The 26189-nt window shown below is 38.6% G+C and overlaps 1 protein-coding gene and 1 long non-coding RNA gene across 5 annotated transcripts in view; both read left to right on the forward strand.

Annotated features, from left to right (window-relative positions):
• The window catches only part of LOC111077553 (synaptosomal-associated protein 25), a 182815-nt gene that overhangs the window by 32099 nt on the left and 124527 nt on the right, over positions 1–26189 (forward strand). For 3 of the 4 annotated variants that reach the window (XM_041595337.1, XM_041595334.1, XM_041595338.1), the window contains exon 4: positions 23333–23381. In XM_041595337.1, the coding sequence (XP_041451271.1) occupies positions 23333–23381 (49 nt within the window). Of the gene's footprint in view, positions 1–23332; positions 23382–25904; positions 25954–26189 lie in introns of all 4 variants that reach the window. The other variant, XM_041595335.1, reaches the window with a different exon arrangement.
• On the forward strand, positions 7317–9506 carry LOC111077554. Its single transcript, XR_002608174.2, has 3 exons — positions 7317–7461; positions 7518–7573; positions 7692–9506. It is a non-coding gene; the product is annotated as an uncharacterized LOC111077554 (long non-coding RNA).

A 26189-nucleotide genomic window follows, 5' to 3' on the forward strand; every position in this document is an offset into this window, starting at 1 on the left:
TCATCGTAAGCAGATGCTTGCTTGGGTTGAATATCGTGACCAATGGCTTGTGATCCGTAATGAGAATAAACTTTCTGCTGTAAAGGTACTGATGGAATTTCTTTACCCCAAATACAATCGAAAGTGCTTCCTTTTCTATTTGGCTGTATCGAACCTGGTGGACATCTAAGGTTTTAGATGCAAATGCTATTGGTCTTTCCTTACCATCTGCTTGAGTGTGTGACAAGACCGCACCAATGCCATATGAAGATGCATCGGTGGCTAGAACAAGCGGTAGATGCTCGTTGAAATGTGCTAGTTCTGTAGCGTTTAGAATGTGTGCTTTTAAAGCTGTAAAAGCCTGCTGCTGACTCCGACCGAATTTGAAGACTACGTTCTTCCTTCGAAGCTGATTGAGCGAAGACGCTAGCTGAGAAAAATTGGGGATGAAATTGCAGTAGTAGTTAACTTTTCCCATGAAAGCATCCAGCTGCTGTAGATTAATGGGGGGTTTCAATTGCTTGACAGCTTCTAGTCCCGAGGTATCCGGAAGGATGCCCTTGATGCTTACTCTTCTTCCGAGATACTCAATTTCGTCTCTCAAGAAGAAACACTTCTCCCTCTTACATTTAATGCCATTCTCTCGTAGAATGCGTAAAACTTGTTCGAGGCGGGCAAGGTGCTGCTCAACTGTTGGAGCTGAGATTATTATGTCGTCTAGGTAATTTCCACAACCTTCTATGCCACTCAGAAGTTGTTCAAGATGACGCTGGAATATAGCTGGAGCGCTCGCTATTCCATATGGTAAACGTTGGTATTGGAAGAGACCCATTGGCGTGCTGACGACCATAAGTTATTTTGCCGCATCATCTAACTCCATTTGAAGATATGCGTCTTTCAAGTCGATTTTGGAGAAATGGGTGCCGTGACGGATCGTATGTAATAAAGAATCACGTGTTGGCAGTGGATATTGCTCGATGTCCAATTGTGAATTGACACCTTGTTTGAAGTCGCCACAGATCCGTAGTGCTCCACCTGGCTTGGGTGCTAGTACTATTGGTGATGCCCAGTTGCTGAATTTGACTGCTTTCCAAATACCGGCATCTGTGAGACGCTTAACTTCCTCCTTGAACTTTTCCATTTGAGCAAATGGAATTGGTCTGCTTTGGTAGAATTTCGGCACGAAATTTTGCTTTAAGTAGATGCTTGCCTTAAAGTTTTTTATTGTACCGATAGCCGATTCAAATACTTCTTTGTACTTGTTACAAAGATCAGTCATTTGAGAACCCTGCACTTGACTCACATTTGAAATTTGTTGAATTTCGAAATTGAATGTCTGAAACAAATCCATTCCGAACAGATTGTTTGAGTTTTCTACATTTGTCACGATTATGACAACATTTGCCAATTTATTGCCACACTTTGCCACAGTGTGCAATTCACCCAGCACGGGGATTTGTTGTTGGCCAAACGCATGCAAAATGCGATCACACTTCCGCAGCTTTGGACTTTTGAGTTGTTTGTAAGTTTTCAAATTCATAACAGACACAGTTGCGCCAGAATCCATTTGGAAAGAAATGATTTCGTTGAAGATTTGCAGGTCGATTAAATTTTTATTTCCATCCAACTGCACCAGGTTTGACACGATGTGAATTGTTTGAACTGATTCTGCATGTTTTGCTTTGTTTTGGTATTTTTGGTGAGCATTCTCTTTCCAGGTTTTTTCTTTCATATCTTTGCACTGCTTTGACATGCAAACGATAGCTATGTGTCCCTTTCTTCCACATTTATGGCAAGTAGCCTCGCGAAATTTACAATTTTCACGAGTGTGCGTGTTTCCACAACCGGAGCAAGATTTGAGAGTGTTCTTGCCTTCTTTTGTTTCCATACCACTTCGTTTCTGTTGATGTTGCTTATGTGTGTATACAGCGTTCATGTCCAGTGCTTTGTTCTCTCTCTCCTTTATGACCGCGACTGTTTTCGTTGTTGCCTCGTACGTTTCGGCAATTGCGAGTACGTCAGCGAGGGAAGGCTGAAGCTTTTGCAAAGCGGCTGTGCGTATGGCTTCGAATGGCTTGTGTACAATTATTTGATCGCGTATCATTTCGTCAACATAATTGTATGTACACCCATTGGTGTTGCAAGCAAACTGACACTCACGAGCTATACCACGTAGATCAGCTACCCATTCCTTATGTGATTGTGAGTCCCGCATCTGACGTTTAAAAAATTCATATCGAGCAGCAACAATGTGACGCTTCTGTTTGAAGTGCTCCGATAACACTAGTCAACACGATTTTTCCTCAAGGAACAAAACGAACTTTTTCTTAAAGATTTGGGGCTTAGAAATGGTTTGATGATATTTTTTTTTTTCTATGGCAGAACTTTTTATACCCGTACTCAAAAAAGAGTTAAGGGGTATATTAGATTTGTGGTAAAAGTGGATGTGTGTAACGCAGAGAAGGAAACGTTTCCGACACCATAAAGTATATATATTCTTGATCAGCATCAATAGCCGAGTCGATATAGCCATGTCTGTCTGTCCGTCCGTCCGTCTGTCCGTCTGTCCGTCTTGTTGAGCGCCTGGATCTCAGAGACTATAAGAGTTAGGGTAACCAAATTTGGTTTCCAGACTCATGTGATATCACACTGCTACAAGTGTATTTCAAAATTTCGCCAACTGGGATTTTTTTTTTTAAGCTTTTTTCAGAGGTAGCGCTTGTTTTTTTCACATAGCTCTAGTATATTACGTCTGGTTGTAAAGAACTTTGCTATTTTGAAAAGGTAATTAAAACAGCTGGTCCAAATGTTCGCTACCAAACAGATTTTTTACAAGTTCAAAAACTTTTGAGCCTTCCCACGATAGAAGATATATATTTTTGTTTCTCGACGGAGGTAGCGGAATACGCGGCGAAATGCTGCGAAATTTGTTGTAAATACGTCTCCCAATTTTGTTGATCCTTATTAAAACTTGGGAACGGCGAACAAGCTGTTAATTCTGCTGATCTATTAACACCATTGTTTTGTGCGAGCATGGCTTCCATCCATTGTTGTTGCTGTTGCATTAACTTTTCTGTGAATTGTTGCTGTTGAGTTTCTATCCATTGTTGTTGTTTTATCCTCGTCGCCAAAATGTTGTGTTTCGGTATGGAGAAAACGTTGTGTTCAGGGTAAGATCTAAAATCGAACTGACTTTATTACTCTCTCAAGCGCTCTCTGAGCATACATACATTCGGGTGAGGTAGTGTTAGTGTGTATGTGAATACATTTCAATGGATGGTGAAATAATACTTATGTTGCTAACATATAACATTGAGGATACTAATGTTTCGACTGACCTATCAATATCATCTTTACAATAAATGTTTGGGCAGCTATCAATATGCGGCAGTATACTGCAGCTAGGTTTAGGTAGCCGCTCTGAATTTCAATATGAATTGATGTTGCCTGTAGATAAGGTGTAGCAAATGAAGGCAATGGATAATGCCTGATGTGATTCTTGATCCGAACGCCAGTACCTCCATGTGCCTTACCATCGGGACGATTTGTCGCATAGAAGTTATAGCCATCGAGGTGAAAATAGTTTTTATTTGTTAGGTGAGTCTTTGATATGAGCATGGCGTCAATGTCGTGTTGAGCGAGGAACTGTAAGAGCTCGCATTTGTGCTGAGAAATGCCATTTGCATTCCAGAAACATATATTTAGACAGGACATTTAAACAGATTTCTGTTTGATTAGGAGCTCCAGGAGGAGATTTTGGTTGCGCATAAGCTCCTGCATTGTTTGTTGTATTGCTACCATTGTATTTGTTATAGTTACCAGCATTGACTCAATTCCACTAGGCAATTGGGATGGATTAGCAGGGGTATGTTGGGCAGAGATTTCTGGGATCTGATTTGATGCCTGATTCTGCATTATTCCAGCTTTGGTTGGTTGAAGTGTCGGCTTAGAGACTGAGGCGTACGACCCGTTGTTGTAACTTAACGCCTGAGCAAAAGAAACTCCTGGAGTCGTAGTTGATGGTATATATGTTAAGTTTTGTCGGACGACCGGGTTTCGAGCTGCAGTTATTTGTTGGTTTACGCGATTTTTCAATTATTTATAGCCAGGACAACCTCTATAGTTGGCAGTATGGTTTCCCCCACAGTTGCTACATTTTTTGGCAGTTGCTTATTTACGGGGCAGGCCTCAGTGAGATGAACATCACCACAGGCAACGCAGACTGCCCGTAGAGTGCAATAGATTTTCGTGTGTCCATATTCCTGGCAATTTGTGCATTGGACCGGTCCATTTCGTTTGTGTGGTTCCTCAACGGTGATCCTACGGTTCAGTAGGTATTGAAGCTTGTATATTGGGTGAACTTCATTTTTACTTATATGCATACTTTCAGGTGTCAGTTCTACTTTGAACATTGGCTGGGGAATTTTATTTCTATTTATTATGTTCATTGCCATTTTGACTTCGAAGCCCTTATCGTTAAGTCCATCTATTATCTCATTGATTGGGACTGTTGGTTCGATTCCTTTGATAACCACTTGTAATCCTTTGCTACTTTTAAGTTGGTAGGTGTAGTAATTCATTTTTTTCATTTTCGAGGTATTTCGCAACTGATCGATAGTTTTGTTCGTCATTGACTTGTATTTTTGTTTCATTTATATTACCCCTTTTTATGTACGTGACATAGAATGTGTTTGCGCCAATTGTATCAGATATTTTTTTGACCAGTTCAGCACAATTTGCCTGTCGAACATGAATAGGTGGCGGTCTTAATTTTTTGGCCTTGGGTGTTTGGGTGATCTCATCTTCATTTGGGGCACTTAGTATCGCAAATCTATTGTTTGTAATGCCCTATGTGGCACAGTGTTCTCGGTTATTTTAGTTATTTTAGCTGCATTGTTGTTCTTCACATTTTGTGGGCTCAATTTTCTTTTGATTTGCACATAGCGATCGATCCCAGTCTGAATTAACGCTCCGTTACCGTTTTTCGAATTTATTGGTTGGGAGAGGTGGGGCTTGTCGCAGTGGGTCGACAGTACCTGGCGCTGAGCAATGGCAGTGGTTGTTATAGTGGTAGATGTCGTTGTTGTTGTCGAAGATAAAGTTTTGAGCGAGGACATTGTACTAGTTGTTGTTGATATTAGCAAATCGTTGGTTAGGCAGTACGAGTCGGGGGATGAGCACAGAGCTCTCCATGACCCACTTTGTATTGCAGGGGAGAGAGGGCGTGCTCTCTCCTTGTTCACTTGCAGTGTTGAAGTTGTTGTTGGTACTGCTGCCTTTGGCAAGCGTATAGAGAAGTACGCGTTGTTTTTTGCTTGCGAGAGCCGACGCTCGTATTATACGTTGACATTTGTTTTTTTCTTTTATTTGTATTATTCTTATTATACGATTGGATTATATTCATGGGCAGCACGAGCACTAGTACCCATGCATACCACGGGCGCTTTTTTGCGAAAAAGCAGCGCCCCTCGGTCGGTTGAGCTGAACGAGGAGCTGCGTTTCTGCTAGGGTTCCGTGCGTAACAGGCTTCGGCTTGGTGTTGCATGGGCCACTTGATGGTGAAATAATATGAAATCAGTCGTCTACAAACTGTTACATCACTGACAGAGCGATACCAAATTTGTTTAACATTTTTAAGGATATTGAAGCTATGGTCTTGCCTTCAACCATCGCCGACCATCCTCCAAAAGATAAGTTTTTTGCATACAAAATCGATTTTCAGTATACTTCTTATAGCAAATTGGGTTCAATACAATAGTGAGAGTGCATACAACTTAGTTTTTAAACCTCCTGCCATTAGTTTTTAGTATAGCTCTTAGGTCCCCTTTTCTGGACCGAGCAACGATTTCTTTTACGCTCCAAAATCTTAATTTTTTCTGTTTTTTAATTTGTTTAAATATTAACACCCAGCACTACTTTTTCTATGAACAGCAAATTTCAAGTGGTAGTTGTCTAAAGTCATGAAAAACAGGAAAAGGGAATTCAAGTGCAACATGATTTCTATTTTGTTTTCTATTGTTTTTAATAAAGCAAGTGTCTAAAAAACAGTCCTGAAGGTGGTGAGGTGTGGAACTACTATTTCCATTACCGTAGCTGTTTATTTTTTGTTCGCAAGAAGCGTCCACCAGATTCGGAATCTACGAAAATTCTAAGAATCTTTCACAAAAAAATTATCCGTCTAAAATTAATTCCTAGCTCCCGCTGTGAAGCATGAAGATTTCAGGTTGAGGTATTTCATAGTATTTTAAGGAATTTAAGGTATTAAAAAAAAAGAAAGACATTTTCCGATTATTTTGGACTCAATTCTGATGCATCTTTTTACAAAAAATTTTATGTTTTTTTTTTTGTTGTAATTAACCAAACATTAACAACTTCTTTCTTTTTAATACAATGATCGATCGGCGGAAGAGATGATCGAATACCACCGTGGCAGAGTGTGTAAGCAAGAGAGAGGGAGAGAATGAGTATGAGTATTTAGAAATACACTTGTAACAGTGTCACCAAAGTCTGGATACGAAATTTGGTTGCTATATCGACTCGACAATTGATGCTGATCAAGAAAGTATATGTTTTATGGAGCCGAAAACGAGTATAAAAATAAAAGTTTTAAAAGAAAACCTATCATTGAAAACTAAAATAAGTTATGCAAAAAATTGTAAGCCCTAAATCGGTTTGTCCGTTTGGTTCATTGAGTAAAAATGGTGTTGCATAGTGTTATTGATAAAAAAAAAACAAGCTAAGTTCATATAGTTATGTCCGTCTATCCGTTCGTTGGTCCGTCCGTCAGTTTATTAGCAATTAACCATTTAAAACTTATTTAATTTCGCCATTCAGTTTATTAGCAATTAACCATTTTAAAATTACACTAGTTAACACGACATTTACGCTGTAACCTAAAATGACTTTTTCTTATAGATTTCGGGGCTTACATTTTTTTAGTTTAGTTTTTTTAAACCTTTTTTCATTTGAATTTGAAAGCTTAATATCTTCCAGACGTTAAGCTGCAGCTACAAAGTGTCTGAGTCGGATTCATAGCAGCACTTGTCAGCTTTCAGTACTGCAAAGTTCTATGCAACCAGATATAAGATACTTAAGTTATGTGAAAAATGAAAGCACTACCTCTGAGAAAAACCATGAAAAAATTAAACCATGATTTTAAAAATTCTTAAAAAAAAAAATTAAACCATAAAAAAAACAAAGTAATACTAAAAGTTTTAAAATCCCGTAATTTATCAGAAAAAGTCATTTTGGTCCACAGCGGAAAGAAAAAGTTAAATTTTGTCGAGTAGTGTTATTTAAGCTATATGGCTTTAGTATATTTTTCTGTACCCAGTAGATATGTACATAGGTCGGAACATCTAGTCATTGTAGCTTTTTTTTAATGTTTTTATTTATTTGTAATACAAATGACAAATGACTGCCAATGACAATCGAAGCACAAACATTTTTACAAATATAATTGTTTGTATCAGCTAGGATCAGGTTGTAGGATTAGAATTTCAACGATGGGTGCGTTACTTATGTATGTACTATTTTAGTGTAAAGTATTCGCGGCCACTTACAGCCGGAGATTCAACGTAATTACAATCGTCAGGTAAGGCTGCTCGCGAGCTGTAGACCGTCGAGAAGAGTGTGTGTGTGGCATATCGTCCATGTGCAGCAACGTGTGGTGTTTACTGTAAGACATCTTGTACTGATCGCCCCTTCGACAGGCAATTGGAGCAGTAGTGGTGTTAAACGACGCGGACGAAAAGAGGGGAACAGAGGAGTCAAGCTAGCCAAGCAGTGATTCTGAGTCCACAAACCCAACTAGGAACTTGTGTACAAAAATAGCGCCGTTACAAATTCTGCAATGGCGCAATGAAAGAAGGTCTAAAAGTTGAAGCCTCAATTGATAAGGTGGTAAGATTCTATTCGAGTCCCAGTTTAAATTACGTAAGGCAAAAATTTAAAATTGTTTTGAACCGATTCGAGAATGGCTTGTTGCTCCTTATACTGTGGACTCCACACAAGAGGACAAGAGCAATATTACAGAACCGGACGAACTAAGGAGACGTGCAGCGTTTTGGTGACATACGGGTCGTCAAACTCTTTGGACAAACGCTTTATAAACGCTAGAACACCCTTAGCTTTATTTACAGTTGCAGCTATATGGTTATTAAAACACAGTATATGATCAAAAAGAACTCCAAGGTCATTTGAACTCGAAATTTGTTGGAGGGCATGATTTTCTAAAGCGTACGAGACAAAGTGTGGAGTGCGACGGTAAAAAGTCATAAGTTTGCATTTAGAAAGGTTCAGAAAGAGGAGATTTGTTGAACACCAAATTTGCAACTCGTTTTGGTTGATTTGAAGGTGTGGGTGTAGGTACCAATCAGAGTAGGAGAGATAGATTTTAACATCGTCAGCGTAGAAGAGTATGTTAGAACTTGAGGAAGGTCACACTCAATAAAATGATCAGAAGTAGACCTAAGTGACTTCCTTGTGGCACTCCTGATGTAACATTAACGATATTCGACAACACATTAGTAAACAAAACACGGTGTGTGCGGTTAGAAAGATCCAGTTTAGAAGATAACTGGGGAAAAAATTAAAGAAAGCTTGTGAATGAGCAGAGAATGGTTCACGGAGTCAAAAGCTTTGCTAAAATCCGTGAAAATTACGTCAGTTTGGAGTAAGTTTTGAAATCCTCGGTTAATTGCAGAAGAGAACTCGAGAAGGTTTGTCGATGTTGATCGATGTTTAAAAAAATCGTGTTGGGATGGAGAAATAAGAGTACTGCAATTACCTGGTGACAAGAAACTCAAGCAGCTTCGGGATGGCGGAAAGCTTTGCAATACCTCGGTAGTTCTCCATGTGTGATCTTGAACTTTTTTGTGAAGCTGATGTAGGATTTGTTCCAAATCACTGGTAGACAAGACCGTTCCAATGTTAGGTTTAAAAGAAAGATCAAGTGTTGGCATAAGTACTGCGCACAGTGTTTTAAAATACAACTTGGTACCTTGTTTGGACCCATCGGGAATGATATGTCAATCGTTGACAAACCTTCTAGAACATCACTCTTCCCAAAGAAAGGTAGAAAAATGCTGTTGGCATGAGGTAAATGGTAGGTATACGGAGTGGATGCGTGGTAGATACGTGACGAGTACTCTGATTGCAAGGACTTACGTCTAGAATTTACGAACGAATAGAATTTTTTTTGGATCACTACGGAAATTTTTACTACATCGGGAAAGGTATTGATTATAAAACAGACTATTAACAGTAAGGAATTGAGAACGAGCGGAGGAATATTGGGTGAAGACAGACATACATCCAGTATTCTAATACTTTTTAAAGAGCACAGTTGTTCTATTCATTAAATAACACAAATTCTTGGAGAACTGAGCTTTTTCAGTAGCGTTGTTTTGCAAGGTTGTTAAAGAGACGATAGCTGTTCAGTTAATATATTCAGGGTTTATTGTAGCTTAGTTTATTATATATGTAGTATCCAAGTACAGCGAAAGGTAATAGATTTGATAGATAGTTCACAATGAGTCGATTGATCGTTGGGGGGTGGTGCGCGGGGTCGGTGGGCGGTTGCTGCGGTGCGAGTGCAACGCGGGGCGGGCGGCCCCCGGCGAGAGAGGCGTGTAAGCAAAGGAAAGAAATAAAGGCGCGTAATGAAGAGGCGAAAGAGAACGGCCGCATAGGCTGGTGCCGTGTGGTAGCATGAATATGTATACATGTATGTAGATGACAAAGTTAAGCAGTGGGCAGAATAAATACAATAATGTTGCATTTTGTCTCTAGTGCTATCCCTCTCTACGCAGCATGGTCTAAGTCTAATGTCATATGGCTATTAACATTACGCATAGTAGGATATCGGCTTCAATCAGGACATCGATTGGTGCGCTCCAAAAAAATGTGAAATCCGCCAACGGAAACGTCTGCAAGTCTCTGAATTACGTAGGCTGCGGCGTTTAAGCCCGACTTAGTCATGTGCTTGGATACGTTGAAATGGCAATCTCTTTAATTTTTTTCAGGGGTAGTGCTTTTTTTTCACATAACTTAAGCATCATACATTTGGTTGTTATGAACTTTGCCATTCTGAAAAGCTAAGAAACATCAATCTTTTAAATGCAAAAATGATTATTTTTGTATGGTATTTTTGTTCAAAATTTTGACTTTAAAAACTCAGGAAAACTCGAAAAAGTCAAGCGGTAAAATGGGATTTTGGTAGGGTTTGTCAACCAATTTTAGCTCTGGCGTTTCTCCATACATTTTAATGAAACGACGCCTGAATAATGCAGCGATACACAAAAAAAATAAGGACACTGTTGAGCTACTGAGCTTCTTCAGTAGCGTTGCTTTGCGAGATTATTTAAGAGACGATGATTGTTCAGTTAATATATTCACAGTTTATTTTACTTAAGTTTATATATATGTAGTATACAAAAATAGCGAAAGGTGTGCGGATTTGATACCGAGAGTTTCCGATTGGTCGATTGAAGACGCGGGGCCGGTTCAAAACTGTTGAGATTGATATATTTATGTTAGTAGCGTTTAGAACCATGTGGCAGGTCACTGTGCCAGACAGTAAAACGTTTAACTACGGTGATGATGGATCTTGAAGTGTCTTCTGCTTTCTCTGACGAACCTCCCCCTCAGCTGCTGACGAACGCCGAGAAAGAGCAAAGCACCAACGAGAGCATAAGCAAAGGCAAACAAAACGGTGATAAAAAGAGAGATAACATTAATTGTTAATTGTTACTTGTTACTTATGCTCAACTGCTCTTTGTGCTGCCATGGGCCGGCGCTTAGCCGAACAGACACAGCAAACGGTAAGCTGAAATCATAAAATATTTGGGACATATTTATAGCTGCTTTTCTTGGCTTTTCAGAATGGCAAAGCTCATTGCAACAAAATGCAAGATACTTATGATATGTGTGAAAATAAAAATAAAAATAAAAAAATAAAATAAATAAAAATAAAATGAAAAATAAATATCCCTAAAAAAAAGTTTACTAAAAATACCAGTTTTCAAACATTAAAAAAAAAGTTCTGCCATAGAAAAAAAAATTTATGACCAATGCCATGATGCAATTATATAAGGTGGTCTCGTCGGCAGCAGCAGGCCCTTAACAATACTTACAAGAAGTGCGAGTGAAAGGGCTCAGCGCAGTAAGTGTGAGTGAAACAACAACAGAGCGTGTGGATTAACCCTCTGATGGTCCATGGGGCTTAAAATAATAAAAGGAGTTGATGTGTTTTTTATAATTTAATTTTTAATAGTTTTGAATTTGAAATTAAGCGTTGTTTTTGTTTTTGAATAGATATTTTTTTGTTGAGACTCTTAATTCTAAAAAAAATTATAATCTTAAAATAAAATAGAGCTCTGGGTCTCTTTCCGGAACAGCATCATCATTCAAGCGCCTTCTTTTAAAGACTTGGACTTTTTTTGGAGCTGACTTCCACTCCGAAGCTTTAAAAAGGCTTTCGCAAATTTTGGAGTTCTCTCCCAGGCTGCAGCCTAGAGATTTCTCCCACAATTCTCTTCTCACAACACATTTTGGTGCCTTTATCAATTTTACACCGAGCACGTGCTTGCGGCAATATGTCATTTTTTTTCAAAAGGGTTAAGGTTTCCGCAAAAATTTGTCTGTACCCAACCTTTCACTACAACAAGCGAGCGCGCACTGAACGTTAAGGTCCTCAAACCCGAACGATTCGGCAGCCGACGAGACCACCTTATATAATTGCCCATCCCGGGGGAACGGTGGGAATTTTTGAAAGATGTGAAACACTGATTCACACTGACAACATCCACCATCCATAAGAAACAGCTGATGCTCACAATTACGTGCGGTGAAAATTTGTTCATATTTATAATTAAAACGAATGTAAATAACATTGCAATGGTTGTGAATGTGATTCAGCAGCAAAACATATTCTTGCACAAGCTTATCATGTTGCTGGACATGATAATGCGGCTAACATTGACGAGGAGAATTTATTGGAGTGGATATCTGTTTTGAAAACACTGTAGCGTGGTCATTTGTGACTGCTTATACTAAATCCAATCAATGTTTTAAATAGAAATATAAATTATATGTGTGTTGAGAAGCGGTTTGGGACATTTTGGGAGAAAGATGTACCCAAAAACAACGAGGCGTTTTTAAAGCTAAGTTATGTACAGCCGTATATTTTGGGCTCTTTGTTTTGAGTAAAGAATAGTCGGAAGGCTGTCAGCCTATAGCGTGTGCAATATCCTTCTTGAGTTTTGCAGAGTATTCATAAATGAGAGGATTCCAGAGGATAGTCCACAAACAGAGTTGTGTATCTGAGACAATTTTGACATATCAGATGTTTTGTTGTTGTTTTTTTTTTACCATTTTCCTGTCTGTCATTGTTTACATTTTCGTAGTGAATTCCGATTTTTTGTTGTGAATGTCAAATATTTATTGTTTCATTTGACAACTATCGAAAAAATACCGCACAGAAACGTGCGAATTAGGAACATCCCAGATGAATGGTGGAGTAACTGGGAAATCTTCAGAACCTTACGGGCCATCCCAGAAATGGATGGTGGATGGTCGTCAGAGTGAAAAGGCTATAAGCATATATTAATTGGTTTGGTTCGAAGCGAAAAAAATGGTGTCGGGTAGTAATACAATTAACAGGGCCTGCGCTTAGCCGAACAGAGTTATTTTAACATAAATGCAATGGCAGTATTGTTTAGAAGTGGTTTGTTTATTCTGTTTGACCACCTTGTAGAACTACAGCTGACAGCAAATGTTTTCGCAATTTGCATAAAAAGTACGCAAATGTTTGAGGTAACGGAAGGTTAACTACCATAGGCTTTTTTTTGAATGCTTAATTTAAAAAAAACAGATTTCTATAAATTTAATTAATATTAAATACCTTACTACGAATTTGGTTTAATAAAATCCGAATCAAACTAAGTGGTAAGCTCGAACGACCGCTGATTGCGTGCGATTTGAAATCAGCGAAAAATCGGTGTGTGGCACCGCGGAATGGGTATATACATATTTTTACATTGATACTGAAATGAATGATAAAATACGAATTGCGTAGTCAACAAAAATAAAGGATACCATTGATGACATTGATACTGGTTTAACGAACCATGGTTCCGTAGTCCACAAAAATAAAGGATACCATTGATGACATTGATATATAATAAATATTAATAAAAATAAAAAATAGAAAAATAATATAAATAATATCCAATAAATGTATTGTGAGGACCTATCTCAGGCATATTTGTAATTCACGAGGACTTTATTGGGAAAACCAGGAACTTTGCCGCCAAGTGAAATAGAACGGTTAGCGAAAACACCGTTTTGGCGTGTTTGTTATTTGCCTGACTGCTATGGCTGATGGACTCCCGATCGACTGCCGATTGACTATGGCTGATGGACTGCCTATCGACTCGAAAGCGAACTGCCGATTTGCGAACTCATTTAATACAGGGAGACTTCAGATATATATAGCGTTTTCCCTTTCTTGATAGGGCCAGTGCTGCTATGTATGGGACATTGCTCCGAGCCGGGTTTCGCATTAATGTGTTGATCGGCACTTTTCCATGATATTGGTTGTATTTTGCTGTGTGGGGTGATCGCATTTCCTTGACGTTCGATGGCCCGTGTGCAGCGCGTGTGCTGAGGTTGGTAGTTATTTTTCTTTAATTTGTCTCTTGCTGTTCCCATTTTCGTGGATTTTGGTGGCGCGAGTGCTGAGTTTTCATTTCGTAGGTTGTTGACCTCGTCATTTGAGAGCTTTAGTTACTTGGTTTTGCTGTGGTGGGTGTTGGTTATATAATCTTGGCCAGCGCCCTTCCGTCGATTTGCCGCGCGTGTGCGGAGTTCTCGCTTTTCTTTGTTTCTTTGGTCGACGTCTTTATATCTTTCGACCTGTGCTGCGTCTTTGAATTCTTTGGTGTTGATATCTTCACCTGGGAGTAGCGTTGGTTGCATCGACTGCTTGTGATGAACCATGCGATTCATGGTTCGTTACAGTATATTCTGAAAACATGTTCATTTCCCTCTTACCATAAAAACTTAAGAAAGAAGAAAAAACGCTAAGTGCCAATGAAATTCCTTTCCCACGGTATAGGCGTACACCCATCGCCTCACCTGGGACATTGGACACTTGTTGGGAGGCGATTGCCTTAGCTAACCCTCGGGTACCGGGCAATCCAATCACACGCGCGAGCCCGCCAGTAGTCTCCGACTCCCCTTACAGAGAATATTGGTCACTGGCTGGAGGGCTGATGATTAGGTAGCCCTCGGTTACCGATCCACCAGTCTGCACGCGCGGACCAATAAGTCATAATTCAGCAATATATGTAATTCCCTTCCCAATTCCCAGTAGCAATGAGATACCGGTTTAAGACATTTGTGGGAAAATCGATGGCCCGACTATCCATAAAAGGCACTGCTTGCATGGAAATAGGGTAGTCCATCCGCCATCACAGCAGTCCATGAGCCATCAGGAACAGATTCGGCGGGCAGTCGGTCAGCGTACACGTCGCGTAAAAATTCAAGCGAGAGTAAAGATAATACATAAACATAACATAAAACAAAAAAACCAAAAGTGTTGTGATTTTTAGCGCCCGGCCAGTCCCGTCCTCCAAAAGTCCTCGCAAATTACAAATTCTTTGTGATTTAAGATCCTGGACAGGCTGATGCATACCCCAGCCTGGAATAAGAATCTCACACTGTCATCCTTGTAATGTTATTAGAAGTAGTACTTATTAGTACAGCAGTTACATACCGATGTTTTATTTTCTGTGCCTTTTATTCTTCTTCCTCTTTGTCTAACCCCCCCTACCACCACGCAACATTCTTCTTCTAACTCTGACGAACAACCCTACCCCCCTTGTCATATAGAATATTTGATACTTTATTTTCTGTGCCTCTTCTTCTATCTCTAACTCACACACACACCTTCTTAACCCCAACACTTTTCTTTTTATTTCTCTTACGTACACCCCTCCTCAACTCTGCTCTTCCCTCGCTAACTTAAAAGAAGAAAAAGCCCAGAAAATAAAATATCTGAAGGCGGCCGATAAAAACCGTATATCTCTATTATATTCTGCACCACTTCTTCTTTCGCTTACTTACAGACTTACTCTCATCTTCTTCTGCTGTCTCTGAAAAGCACCTCCCCCACCCCTTCTAAAATAAAATACTTGATATTTTATTTTCTGTGCCTTTTCTTCTTTCTTTAACTCACACACACACCACCCACAATTTTCTTCTTCTTCTTACCCACACGCAGTCTCCCCCAGTCATATTCTTCTTCTTACTCAGAAAACCCTTACTTACATATATAAAAATGGAGAGATAAAAATGCATCATCACATGAGAACTTCTGTGTAGATTGGGCTTAAATTTTTATTCAGTTGTTCGTATTTGCAAGAAGAAGGTTTTTACCATCGATAGCGGAAAAACAAATTTTTAGAACGGCTCTGTCGTATGTCTCAAATTTTGTTCAGTTGCTCGTATATGCCAGAAGAATGTTTTTAAGAAAGAAAATTTTGAAGAAAAACCTTCGATCACGAAAAAAGTGATTTTGTATTAGTTCCTTTTATGGAAGTAGGCGAATTGAGTTATTTGCTAGACTAATGCCTGCTAAGTAGGCTAAGAGACATTGTCATAGTCGAATATTAGTTCTAAACTCGATATGCCTGCTATTAGACGATCAAACCTTGGACGACGTACACGTCGATCAAGAGGAACGTGCACAAGTAAATGAATGGAGACGTGGAGACGCTGGTTTCCGACCAGCGTGGATGCGCTAACACTCCGCTGTTTGTGACGAGCCGCTGATACGAGACCATCGCCCCATACCACTTCGCCCGTGGTTACTACCATCCACGTACAAGACGCCGAACCCCGAAACAAGAAACCCTAGCAAACCGCAGAGAACCCCCGTCCACGACCTACCACAACGAATACGGCATCCAATGCCGCAAAATCGAACATGACACCAAGACCAATCGTAACGAACACAAAGAACTAGCCCACAACGGAGAACACGAATTAGAGGCTACCACCAGCCAAAAGCAAACAAGCAACCGCGTAAACGAGTCCCACGGTCACTACGGAGCACCCGCGTCCTAGGATCCACGAGGATCTCACACACGAGACAAACACACTTGAACCCGGCATTCGACACAGGAAGCATAGGGCCAAGACAAGCAACAAAGCAAGCAAGCACAGGATCCGCAACGGAAAAATTAAGACCACAAGCACCGAACAAGGACAACGACAGCAAGAATGCGACAGCTTAGCAACTAGTGAAACAGCCACGCTAACCTCAGGCTGGTCGGGGCCAACAATCGAACTCATATCCACAGAGCTCTCTGCCCAGACGCGGAAACCAGGATGATGACCCCCGAAACACCGACCACCACACCAGGTGGCACCATCAGCGTGGTGCCGTATTGGATCATCGTTTCGATGGCACATAGGAAGTCTATGTTGACAATAACTTGTCCCAACATGTTCGGTAGGACAAGGAGCGGTATTTGAACCTCCCGTCGATCCAGCTTGATGTGCACCAGTATAACTTGGGTGATTTCTCTGACCGAGCCGTCGGTCTCCTCGGGAGACGAATGAAACTACGAATCAGCCTATATATTCTTTTGTTGTCCATTATAATTTCAAAAGTTATAAAAAGTTATAATACACACCTATTATAAATATTTTGTACATATTATTATGTTAAAACATAAGACTTTCCACCTTATTCGGAAATAAAAGCGTTCTCCTTTTGCGGACTATTTCTCCTGGGGCAGAAAATAGGCGCTCACATGGCAACGACGTGGCAACCAAGCGAAGACTTTTAATGCATGTTTGTTTAATCGTGAATATAAATCTTTTCGCTGTGCCCACCAGATCAAAGGGTCCTGCTTTTTATTCAGGTACTCCTCCTCTAGGTATTTATCTACCTCTATCATGGCATCATCCGCGTTGTTGCTTTGCTTTTTACCTTGGTTGAACTGCTTGTCATACTCGTCCCAAATGCCACATTTTGTTGGCGAAGTTTTGTCTGTTTCGATTTTGGATGTCAGATCATCAGCAATATTTTCAACCAATCTTGTTTGAGCGATTTTACCTTTTTGAGCTGCAACTACTTCTTGAAAGCATTCTTCGGATTTAAGACCCCGTTTTTATACCCGTACTCAAAAAAGAGTTAAGGGGTATATTAGATTTGTGGTAAAAGTGGATGTGTGTAACGCAGAGAAGGAAACGTTTCCGACCCCATAAAGTATATTTATTCTTGATCAGCATCAATAGCCGAGTCGATATAGCCATGTCTGTCTGTCCGTCTGTCCGTCTGTCTGTCTGTCTGTCTGTCTGTCCGTCTTGTTGAGCGCCTAGATCTCAGAGACTATAAGAGCTAGGGCAACCAAATTTGGTGTTCAGACTCATGTGATATCACACTGCTACAAGTGTATTTCAAAATTTCGCCCCGCCTCCTTCCGCCCCAACAAAGGACGAAAATCTGTGGCAGGCACAATTTTAAAGAAACGATAAAACTAAAAACGCAGTATCGTAGAGAATGACCATATCTACCAGACTGCCGAATCTGAATCAGATCGGATCATAATTATAGCCAGAATGAAGAAATTAATTTTCAGTTGCTTCCCCTCCCCCTCCCGCCGAGACAACACAACTCATTTTCCTTCTCGCTCGCACACTCTGCCGCGTTCAGTGCGCGAGCAACCCCTAGCGGAGGAGATGTAGAATATGAATGGAACATGTACAATCTACATGTTAGATGTATAATAGACATTTTATATGTAGATGTAGATAGCATATGTAGCAAAAAAATGTAAAATGTAAAATTTTTTTTTTTTTCTAAAATTCTAAAAAATCATAAGCTCAAAAGTGTATGTATATACTGACTGAGTACGGGTATAAGTAGAGTCGTGTCCCCAGAAACGACTCACACGTTCCTTCTCGTTTAAATCTTGGGTCTAGTATGGTGCTTTCCGCATAAAAAATGTTATTCTCCAAATCGCCAAGCCGTACGATCATTGCCTCTCTCAGTTTTTCTACGACTTCCTTGAGAACCTCATTATTTGGAATACTATTGGCAATTGATTTCTGCAGCAAGCTGGCCATTATAATAACCTTTGATAAGGTGAAATTATTCTCGGCAGAGACTTCAGTTGTAATTTCAAAAAATGGCTTTAGCATCGGCAATACACCCTCAATCATTTCCCATTCTGCCTGGGCTAGTGCAAGTTCTGGGCGTAGAAGTGACACTACCACCATAACTCCATCTTTAAAAACAGACAGGCGCTGAAACATTTTGTATGTTGAGTTCCAACGTGTAGGCACATCTTGAGTCAACTTGAGCTCAGGCTGCTTTAATTGGCTTTGGATATCATTGAGCTTCTTGAGTCCGGATTGAAAAATACCACAATTGCTTTGGCTTTGACCCTCACACTATCAATTGGTCCTATCGCTTTTTTACAATGATATTTAAAGTGTGGGCAAAGCATGCAAAATGGCGCCAATTTGCTAATTTAATAGCCGATACGATATTAGCAGCATTATCTGATGCAATAGCAGTAATTTTATTTTCAATTTTCCATTCAGCTGCCACCTCCTGGAAAAAAGAGTAAATATTGAGGTTTGTGTGCCTCTCACCAAATTCTTCACAAGCAAGCATATACGTAGATTGTAAGATTATCTACAAAATGCGTGGGTACAGCCATGTAACTTTCATTGGTGAGCGATGTCCATTCATGGGTAGTGAGACAAACTGCAGATGCTAATCCCATCTTCTCTTTCACATTTGCACTTAACTTACTGTGTATATTTGTAAGAAGCACATTAGACAGCGTTTTAAGTGTGGGCATCTTATATCCAGGACAATACGAAACATCCTCTATCAGCTTCTTGAAATCCGGCTCCTCCACGATCCGGAGAGCATGGTGTCCTTTGGAAATCATTCGCACTAGCTGTTTTTCTAATTGCTCACTTTTATGAGCAGTTGGCTGGCTTTTGGGCAAATGCAGTTATTTTTTGCTGCGATGTTGTTGCTGCAGAATTACTGGCCTGAGTACTTCCTTGCCGTTCAACCATCTCTAAAGAAGCTGCGTGTTTTATCTTTAAATGTCGTGTCAAATTGCTCTGGGAACATCCAGCCATATTCAGTTCCGACTTGCAGTACTTGCAATTGGCCTTTTTCTCGTTTACAGCGTCGAAGTGATTCCATAAATCACTATATTTGCGTTTAAGCGACATTTTAAAATTTGTTTGCCCTTAAATTCTCTTGCCAGAGTCCGCCACAACAAAATGTGAAAAAGCGGTGCCATATCAGCGCAAAAATAGCGAATAAAACACACTGGTCGCTAGAAGAATATATGACATTTCTTTGCTAGCAAACAGTTTTTGGATCTGAGTACTAGGCTTAAACAACTATTGTTCCTGTCAAACGTGTCAATACTATGCTCATATGTTCAATGGCACTACCTAACACCATTTCCGCGCTTCGAACTAAACCAAATTTTTTTCGATAGATTTGGGACTTTAAACATTCTTATGCCCTCTGCACATTGAGCCCATCCCGGGGGAATGGTGGGAATTTTTGAAAGATGTGAAAACAGCTGATGCTCACAATTGCGTGCGGTGAAAAATTGTTCATATTTATAATTAAAACGAATGTAAATAACATTGCAATGGTTGTGAATGTGATTCAGCAGCAAAACATATTCTTGCACAAGCTAATCATGTTGCTGGACATGGATGATGATAATGCGGCTAACATTGACGAGGAGAATTTATTGGAGTGGATATCTGTTTTGAAAACACTGAAGCGTGGTCATTTGTGACTGCTTATACTAAATCCAATCAATGTTTTAAATAGAAATATAATATTTTATGTGTGTTGAGAAGCGGTTTGGGACATTTTGGGAGAAAGATGTACCCAAAAACAACGAGGCGTTTTTAAAGCTAAGTTATGTACAGCCGTATACTTTGGGCTCTTTGTTTTGAGTAAAGAATAGTCGGAAGGCTGTCAGCCTATAGCGTGTGCAATATCCTTCTTGAGTTTTGCAGAGTATTCATAAATGAGAGGATTCCAGAGGATAGTCCACAAACAGAGTTGTGTATCTGAGACAATTTTGACATATCAGATGTTTTGTTGTTGTTTTTTTTTACCATTTTCCTGTCTGTCATTGTTTACATTTTCGTAGTGAATTCAGATTTTTTGTTGTGAATGTCAAATGTCAAATTATCGAAAAAATTCCGCACAGAAACGTGCGAATTAGGAACATCCCAGATGGATGGTGGAATAACTGGGAAATTTTTGGAACGGCAAATCCTTACGGACCATCCCAAAAATAGATGGTGGATGGTCCCCAATGCGAAATGGCTATTGGTGCTTTTTTTTATGGCAGATCTTATTTTTAAAGAGTTTTTGATAACTGGTATTTCTTTTCATAACCTTTTTTGAAAGGTAGCGCTTTTTTTCACATTACTTAAGTAACTTACATTTGGTTGCAAAGAACTTTTCCATTCTGAAAAGCTAATTGCTCCAGCTAAAATATGAACCCAAGCATTTTGTGGTTTTAGCTTACCATCTAGTAAATATTAAGGTTTCAAAGGACAAAATAATGATTTTTGTGCGGTAAGAAAAACCATAATTCTTGAAAAAAAATGTAAAGCTCCTAATCTATCAGAAAAAGTCGGTTGAGGATAACAAAGCTCGATTTGGTCGAGTAGTATCTATCACCCCACCTATGTTTTAGAATAGGAGAATCCTATTATCATTAACGTTAATTATATACTCTTCATTCTCATATAAAGCTTACCTAGCCTGGCCCTGTGAGCAAATAAAGATCACTCAAGAGCATGCTCTCGACTTTTATCATAACGGAGCTATTTTTTCTATGGTTCAGATCATACGAATGGAAAAGCACATGGTTAATCAAACACAATATACATATGGGGCTTGCCACAAATGATATGCAAGCTACATGTACAATCCAGTAATGTAAATCTTACGACTTATTGCCATTGTCTACTGTTCATTTCGCTTTACAATTACTGAAGGTCAGTTCATGGATTTCTGCAATTTCTAGGGGAGCGTTTTAAAACAGCAGGAGACTGAGTGAATCCTAAAGGAAAGCAATTCTACAGATCAATCATCAAAGAAAACCACAAACTGGACTTTGTTTCCCCGGACAACAGACCCTAAAAAGATACAAGATTTGGTAAACTTCGAAACACACCACACACCAACCAATTCAAATTGAGCAACTTGTTTTTGAACAGCGAAAATTGGGACGAAAATCAATTAGTTTTGACTTAATAACTCCGAAAATTATCATAGAACTTCCCAATGATACATCTTGAAGATTCTACCGTTAAGTTTCTCGAAGGGATCAAAATCTGGGCCATTGTTCAGAACTAAATTAAAGGTCACAGCATCATTCATCAAAAAACCAGATGACGATTTTAAATTTTAAAAGATTTTAAAGATTTTAAAAATATGGATGGAATATGGAATTTATCTATCTAACTATCAAGAATCAAGTTATCAAGAATGTATAAATTTTATGGGGTCGGAAACGTTTCCTTCTCTGCGTTGCACACATCCACTTTTACCACAAATACAATATACCCCTTAACTCTTTTTTGAGTACGGGTATAAAAAGAAAACAAAAAAGCTCGCAGTGAGCTCTAGCATGCTTACGCTGCACCCTCGTTCATCCGTACCGATGCAGCGGTCCCCTTTCTGGCTCTGAAAGAATAGCAATGAACATAAAGCGGTACTGTGCTTTTGCCTGCTTCGTTCATAGTGGTTGGATATACCCCGTCACGCTTTACGTTCCCCTCCCTTATTAAATCCTTTAATTCGTTGCAACATGATCCTATCTGAAAAGTCGTTAATTTATTTGGCCATAACGGCCGCTCGCCTCTGTTGTTGGGTTAATTCGAGCGCACACTTCTCAAATCTCACACTTCTCGCCGAGGATTGACTATGCCTCACTTTTCCCCCGCCAAGGTCAGAACGCTCGCTCGTGACTCTCTCACTCAATTGCTAAGGGTTACGGTGCACACCGAATGCATTTGTTAGTTTAAAACTTTTCCCCACATGCTTTTATGTCCGTTTGGCTGACAAGCAAAAGTGGTTCATATTACTGAGAAAACTTGAGAATTTTATTTATCAATACATACCAAGAAAGTTAATACATGACTCTACTCTACGGGTAGGAAAGCAAGGTCCTCAGTAATAAGAAAAGATTAGCACCTTGAGTCAAAACTGGCCAAAATGTGTTGATTGCTTTATTTCGGACTGTCACGATCGACGTAGCCTGAATAACCATGTGTAATGTGCAGAGAGTGTGAAGTGGAAGGGTAATCCTGATAAAAAGGAGGAGAAGCGGTGGAGAAGGCTAAGGTTTGGGTAGCGGCAGTCAGTCTATGCAATAATATTTACTGTTGGCGGCCACTAGCTCGACATTTGTTGAGTTCGTATTTTAGACTTAACGAACTCTACATTAACCTGTGCATAAGTCCGTTGAGTTATTCTGTTGGTGAAAGAAAAAGAACACAAAAGTTAACTGCAATCAAGCTGTTTCCTTATCATAATTTTGACTTCCTTTGGCTTTGTCGATTCATCAGTAGAAAGAAGATGGTATGAGCGATTAAACATTTTTTTAAAGTCGGAAAAAAGCGGCAACTACTCATATTAAAGTTATTCTCCACTGACTTCTAATGTAAATCTTATAGCTCTTAAAAGCTCTTCTACGATTTAAAAATAATTCAATAAACTTTCAAAGTATTTAAGCTTCGGTTTACCGGAGCTAGCCATTCCCCTCTAATAACACTACACGAAAAAACTGAACTTTTTTTTCCGCTTTGAACCAAATCGACTTATTCTGACAGATTGGAAGCTTTAAATTTATTTAAAAAATTCAAAAAAGCTTAAAAATACCAGTTTTTAAAAAAATTTAAAAAAAAGTTTTGCTACATAAAAAAAAATATCACTAAGCATGTTTAAAGCCCGAAATCTATAAAAAAAAAAAACAGTTTGTTTGGTTTGAAGCGGCGAAATGGTGTTCGGTAGTGAAATGATGCTACTTCGTATTCTGTTAAACCGTAGAAAAGCGTACTACATTCACATACATTTATACGAGTCAAACAGTTTTTTAGGTTTTAACATTTTTTTAAATACTTTAAAAGTCAATATATTCTGTTTATCGAATTTTGAACATATATATATATTTAATTATATACATACATAACTAAACAATATTAACACAGACTTATACTGATACACTTTTGAAAATTATTTACATTCCAATTTGCTGCACAACAGAGCAAGGAAGCAGGAATACGTACACTTGTAGCCCTTGATGATCAAGGAGGTGAGTCCACTGCTAACAGAACAATATATCACAATAATATAACATACATATTATACGCTTATACGAATAAACATTTGTTTAAAGAGATAAAAATATAATCATTTACTTTTCATTGGAAGCTAAAAATCGATACACTATGCAAACAAAATTTATTTTGTTTACTTTTTTTTATATTTTTTATACGAGTTCCTACAGTATTCGGTAAAATGCATATGACTTTCGGCTTATCTGTTGAGCCAAGCCATTCCAACGAATGTAGGCGCTTTTGCCAATCAGTATATATATATTTTAATTTTGTTTCTAAATTATCTTGAAAATGGGTCTTTTTTTTATAATTAAATTTGGTTTGGATTGTTAATAAGCCCTCATCCCCAACTAAATAACTAATATAATGGTGAAGTGTACTTATTTGCGGGCGGCAGAAGGAAGATATATATAAATTATAATGGCGCGGACACACTGTCATAAGAAGGTAGGATCTTAAACATATCCATCTAAAATGTTGAAAATGGTCCAAGGCATGAACTTTGAATAGGCAATTAAAGTATTAATGATCGTCTTTATCTCTGTATATAAACATATAATGCTCTCTCCATTCTAGAAGCATAATAAAAGAACATTATAAGATCATTATAGAATCGAACCTTTTTAAAAAATTTAGTATTTTATGATATTTTTCACTAGTGATCACGAGGGATAAAGATTTTATATATCTGATCTTCTACATACAGCTGTGTTCATGGAAATTATATATGTAATCCATATACATATTTATAATGTATAATAGACCTCCTCTGGCTTTTGCGAACTTTTACGAGAAAATTTAAGAAAGTTTTTGGACGAATTTGAATTTGTGCTAATTTGTCCATTAGTGTTTCAATCCCAAATTGTTTTGCCATATTTCACTGAATGTTTTCTCGAAATATTTTGTTAAACTATGTGAAATAACAGCGACACGCGACATCTGCGTAATAGTCTAAACAGCAGACTCAAATTATTTTATTTCTAATGGCAACTCACACCACATTTTTACATTATCTGCACAGGGTGGTTCCGTGTGATACGCTGTCAGTTTTGCTTTCATAGTAGTATACCAAATTAATCTGTTTTAGGCTTCTGAATCCACCGACTTACGCCTTCCCACTGTCTCACCAGTACTCCTGGAGTCCACTTGAAAACTGAAAAATGCAAAAGGTCTAGGATATCGAAATTCATTATTTTATTTAAATTTGATTGGGCATGTTTAGTTAACGTAATTAGGAAAGGAGGGATAGATTCGGGTACTTAGGATTTTAATACCATTGAAGATCGTGAATCCTAGTCATTTGACTTTGATTATTATTAACATTTTTATAAGTGGTAACAGAAAAACTAGCTTAACAATTCCAATTCAATTCAAGAGAACGAGGGGAACTTTTTGAGTGCCTGCAGTTGCTGCGACTCTACTTTTATACCCATACTTAGTCAGTCTATAGTGAGCTTATGATTTATGTAGAATTTTTAATTTTTACCTGTTTACATTTTTTTTCTACGTCTGTCATCTACATGTGAATTTAGATTAAACATCTCTCTGCCGGAGGGCTCACGTACACTGCACGAGGCAAAGTGTGTGAGCGAGAGAGAGAATAAGTAGTAGCGGCTGCAGCTCTGGAAGGGGAGGGCTAACAACAGAAATTAATTTCTTCCTTTTAACCATAATATATAGTTCTCTACGATACTGCGCTTTTAGTTTTCTCGTATCTTTAAAATTGTGGATGAGTCTGGAAACAAAATTTGGTTGCTCTAGCTTTTACAGTCGCCCTCAACCAAGACAGGCGGACGGACAGACAGACATACATCGCTATATCGACTCGGCTATTGATGCTGATCAAGAAACGTCGGAGACGTTATACACATCAAATCTAATATACCCTTTAACTCTTCGAGTACTGGTATAAACTTTAGTTTAATCAATGAAGGTAGTATGCGTAATGCGTCTACGTATTCTTCAATGCAAATCATGTTTTGAAGATATGGTTGCATGGCACCTTAAAAATAATATAAAATCTACAGTAGCTTATTGGAGGAGAAGAATAAGAACATTTAATCTTTGGACGCATCAATGACGGCCCGACAAGATTCTAATCCACGAACGTTGACTAAATTACATTACGAGACTATTATATACATAAGTATATTTAAGGCTAAAATGAACATTAAACTTCCAAATCTTCGAAGTTTAGAGAGCACGTGAAAAATGGCAATTCATTTTACACATGCAGCTGGTGCTCGAAGTTTTAAATTTAAAAGGAACACGTCCTGCTAACTTAAGTCCGTTAAAAATAACTGAAGAAAATTAAAAAAACTTTTTTGTAAATGTATAAGTAAAAACAAAATCTACACAGTCGCAAGAAATCTTCGGCATGCCGAATTTCAAAATTGTACTTATGTTCTTAATAAAATTAAGAAAAATATAGTGTCTTTTTTTTTTGTTATTTACGGCGTATGCTACTAATTTCAAAATGAACATGTATTTCTATTTAGAGCGCGGAAGTTGGAATGCGAAGCATTGTTATGTTGGATGAGCAAGGAGGTAAGAAATTTCTGGCAAAAGAGTTTTCGGTAATATATAAATTAAATAGTTTAAAAAGTCAAGTTGCGCTCTGAAGTTATTGTATTAAATACTTGTATAAAAAATTATGCACACTAGAATTTTCCAAGTGATTGCCTTAAATTCAACCAACAGAAATCATTGAAAGTCAAGACAGAATAAATGAGACCTTAATATGCAGCTAGTGCCGAGACAGTTCTTAAACAAAAATACGTGCT

Source organism: Drosophila obscura, unplaced genomic scaffold (genome assembly GCF_018151105.1).
Source record: "Drosophila obscura isolate BZ-5 IFL unplaced genomic scaffold, ASM1815110v1 contig_5, whole genome shotgun sequence".
NCBI classification, from domain to species: Eukaryota; Metazoa; Arthropoda; class Insecta; order Diptera; family Drosophilidae; genus Drosophila; species Drosophila obscura.